We start from the raw sequence: 3,713 nt of genomic DNA on the forward strand, positions 1-3,713 counted from the left end.
TGGAGTCCATGGAGTCAGAAAGTTTGTGCTTACAAGTTTTTTTTTTTTTTTTGCGGGGTGTGCCTTACAAGTTTGGTGTGTTCGCCCATACGGATTGAGGTTTATGATTCGTTCATATGGATCTGATGAGCTTATGCTAGTGTATTCTCCGCTTTTTGTTATTGCGATCCATTGTGACAGGTACACCGAACCCAAAGACAGTTTTGCAACGGTACAGTGAACCAGATTTTAATTAAGTTCCATCCAAGGGAAGTTAGAGAAAACAGAAGATGGAATAAAAACCGCAAAGGTGCGCAAATGTACGTATATATAGTATGGGATTATAGACACACAATAACCAATTTGCCCAAAGGACTTATTGGATAAATGATGATCATCAGATAGAATTAATTAACTCCTATTACAACGTAAACGATTCGAGAGGGCGTCCCGATCGAGCTCGTATCCGGCCAATCTCTCTTCTTGTTCTGAAATCATCATCCTCGTTCCGATGACAGGCGGCGCCCACATGACCTTGAGGCCCCCTTTTTGTTGTTGTTTTATTTTCCTCGAAAAGAGAGAGTGAACCTGACAAGAAGAACAGTCGACGTGGGGGCGTACGAAAAAAAAGAAGAAACGAAAAAACTCTCCTGCTCTTCCTGTTGTTGTCGTTGTACGTACGTAGTGTGTACAGCACCATGCAAGCGTTCTCTCATGGAGTGGAGTGGAGTGGAATTAATGGAGCTGGGGGAGAGTAATTTATGCGATGGTGTAGGGCGGCGGCAGCGGCATGCCGACGACCTTGCCGCAGCGGAGGGAGTTGTCGGGCATGTTGTACTCGTCCCTGAGCGACCTGGCCGGCGAGGTGCAGCTCACGTACAGCTGCTCCCCCAGGTAGTACCTCTCCCACAGATTGGACCTCAAGTTCCACATCCCGGCGTTGTCGAACGTCAGCATCACCGCCGTCCACGACCTCGGGTACACCTGGATCGTGTGCCGGCTCACCGTGTCCAGGAGGTTGTATGTCTTCCTGCTCTCCACCGTCCATAGCCCCGGTCCCATGCTGCATCCATCCGTCCATCCATCGTCCGGTCAGACAGACCCGATCGATGATCCACAGGCATGCATGCAGCTTAGTAGTTCCATCAAATTAGTACTAGTTACTAGTGGTAGTAGCTTACCCGGCGGCGAAGAAGGCGTAGCCGTCGAGGTGGAAGGTGTCGATGCTCTTCTCGGGGTTCTCGAAGACAATCTCAATGTAGGTGCGGTGCTCGGCGGTGATGACGCTGGGGGCGACCTTGATGGGCGTGCCCTCCTTGGGCGGCGTGTCGGTGACGAGGTTGTACTCGAACACTCCCTTGGTGGCGTTGAAGTACTCGGCGAGCTTGAGCGGCGTCTCGGGGTCGGTGTGGGACACGCCGTTGAGGGCGTACCTCTCCTTGCCGTCGACCTTGCCGCGGCTGGGGGAGAGCTTGATGGTGCGGGTGATGTTGATCTGGCCGTAGTGGTAGGACCCCTGCGGGTTGGGCCTGGCGGCGCTGGCCGTCAGGTTCCAGCGGAAGGACCTCCACTGGTTGATGGACCAGGCCCATCCGTCCGGCGCGTCCGGCAGCTTGGCCGCCGGCGGGGTGTTGGACCCCTTGTAGCGCATCACGGCGGTGATGGTGCTGACCCCCTTGATGAAGCGGGTGGAGGCGATGAAGAAGTAGTCCCCGGGCTTCTGGTTGGCGGTGCTGAGGAAGGAGAGGCACTGGCCGATGTGGACGTCCATCGAGTCGTACTCGTTCTGCACGGTGTGGGAGCCCTCCATCTCCACCAGCTTGAGGACGTGGCCCTGGATGCGCACGTTGAGGGTGGTCTTGATGCCGACGTTGCAGACGCGGAAGCGGTACGTCTTGCCTTCCTCCACGTTGAACATGGGCGGGTTGGAGGCGTCCTTCTCGTTCTTGCCGTTGATGAGGAGCCCCGCGGGGCGGCCGATGCCCTTGCCGGTGTCGAGGTTCTTGGCCAGCACGGTGTGGTCCTTGGTGTACCAGTCGCCGACGAGGACGCCGAAGTCGTCGGCCGGCGGGTCGAAGGGCACCGGGATGAGCGGGCGGCTGTGGATGCTGATGAGCCCGTAGGCCCCGGCGGCGCGCTGCATGCCGATGCTGGGGTAGTAGAAGAAGGTGCCGATCTGGTCCTTGAACTGCATCTTGTAGGTGAAGTTGGTGCCCGGCAGGATGGGGCACATGTCGCCCGGCATGCCGTCCTGCCACGACGCCTTCCTCTGCTGGATCCCGTGCCTGCATGCATGCATGCAAACATGCAGACGCGATGCATGCAGAATGATCGATCGGATACGATCCTACCTCCATCTAATAGTAATAGTAACAGAGAAGAAGAAGAAACGGAAGGCGTACCAGGTGAAGAGGAGCGGCTGGTCGATCTGGTTGAAGACGTTGACGATGATGTTGTTGTTGGAGGTGCAGTTGATGGTGGGGCCGGGGAACTCGCCGTTGATGAGGATCATCTTCTGGGGCGTGCCCATGGGGGACTTGGTCCCGTACGCCACCTTCCAGTCGAAGAAGAGGTAGGGGTCCTCGGCGCGCACCGCCACGGCGAGCAGCGCCAGCGCCAGCACCGCGGTGGCGGCGCCGGCGCGCATCTTGGGCCCGGCTGTCATCGTCCCCTCGTCTCTCCGGCTCCTCCTGTGTATATACGGATAGATGCGCTCCCTCTCCGGCTGGTCGGCGGATCGATCAACGCGACGGCGGGCACATGCGGCGGTGGAGATGGGAGGGGACGGGGGGAGGCAGAGGAGGCCGAGGAGGCCCGCGGCTTATATGTGTCGAGGCGCCATGGCTGCGTGCGGTTGGTTTCTTCCAGCGGCCGCAACGCCCGCGCGTCCGCTCGCCGATCTATCGGGCTCCACCGCCTGCGGTCGGTCTCCCTCTATTCTTGACCTGTTCCTCCATGCATGCCACACCCCCTGCGTGGCGTACTGCCATGCCATCGGTCGGTGTCTCGGTGACAGCCAAGTACTTTGCCGTTGGTGCCACCATGATGATCCTAACCGATGCCAAGTTCCAGGTCGATCCTAGACACTATCTACTGAACTTCCTATCTGGCCTACCCGATATTTTGGATCCATCCCAACTATACTGTGCGCCCCTGTGATCTTAACGTTCAGGATCACATTGTACGGGAACGGTTTTCCCATTTTTGTCAGCTGTACGGGGATCGCGTTACAACTCACAACCTTGCTTCCTCTTTTTTTTTCTCACGAAATCATCTGTTTGTTAAGGGCTGCATTTTGCAAAGATTACCCCGAACCCTTTTTTTTTAGGATCACCCCGAACCCTCTTCTTCTTTTTTTAGGGACAAACTTGCCGCTTTATTTAAATCGTGAATTTCGGAATCTCATCCGACAAAACATCAAGAACAAAGACTGAGCGAGCACCCAACCACACCTTACATAATTTATCACCCACCCCTACTCTAGCAAATGTATGAGCGGTAACATTTGCAGATCGTCTAACCCACGACACCCTAAACTCAGAGAACGAATTAAGCAAGCTCTTAATCTCTTCCACCAGCGGACCTGCTGCTGACAGGTTCTTTGTTCGTTGCTGCAGCATGTGCACCACACCTTGAGAATCTAGCTCCACATGTACCTTCTGTGCGTTAATCTCTCTCGCCACCTGAAGTGCCTGCTTGCACGCCAGAATCTCTGCTGTTTCTGGGTCAACAAT

At 55.8% G+C, this 3,713-nt stretch overlaps 1 protein-coding gene across 1 annotated transcript; it reads right to left on the reverse strand.

Moving 5' to 3' along the window:
- Positions 1–275: 275 nt before the first annotated feature.
- On the reverse strand, positions 276–2,843 carry LOC109761427 (L-ascorbate oxidase homolog). The gene is made up of 3 exons (XM_020320243.4): positions 2,382–2,843; positions 1,161–2,264; positions 276–1,042 (listed from the first exon to the last, which is right to left on the reverse strand). Exons 1-3 carry the CDS (start codon positions 2,642–2,644, stop codon positions 739–741), a joined length of 1,671 nt encoding a protein of 556 aa, XP_020175832.1. The 5' UTR covers positions 2,645–2,843; the 3' UTR covers positions 276–738.
- Between the last annotated feature and the right edge of the window lie 870 nt (positions 2,844–3,713).

The sequence above is a fragment of the Aegilops tauschii genome, chromosome 3 (assembly GCF_002575655.3).
Source record: "Aegilops tauschii subsp. strangulata cultivar AL8/78 chromosome 3, Aet v6.0, whole genome shotgun sequence".
NCBI classification, from domain to species: domain Eukaryota; kingdom Viridiplantae; phylum Streptophyta; class Magnoliopsida; order Poales; family Poaceae; genus Aegilops; species Aegilops tauschii.

Bases quoted from the DNA above. Each gene is read 5' to 3' on its own strand.
- LOC109761427 (XM_020320243.4), bottom strand. From the start codon at position 2,644: ATGACAGCCGGGCCCAAGATGCGCGCCGGCGCCGCCACCGCGGTGCTG. The intron at 2,265-2,381 runs GTACGCCTTCCG...GCATGCATGCAG, and splicing joins CAGCCGCTCCTCTTCACCTG to GCACGGGATCCAGCAGAGGA. The intron at 1,043-1,160 runs GTAAGCTACTAC...GGATGGATGCAG, and splicing joins TACGCCTTCTTCGCCGCCGG to CATGGGACCGGGGCTATGGA.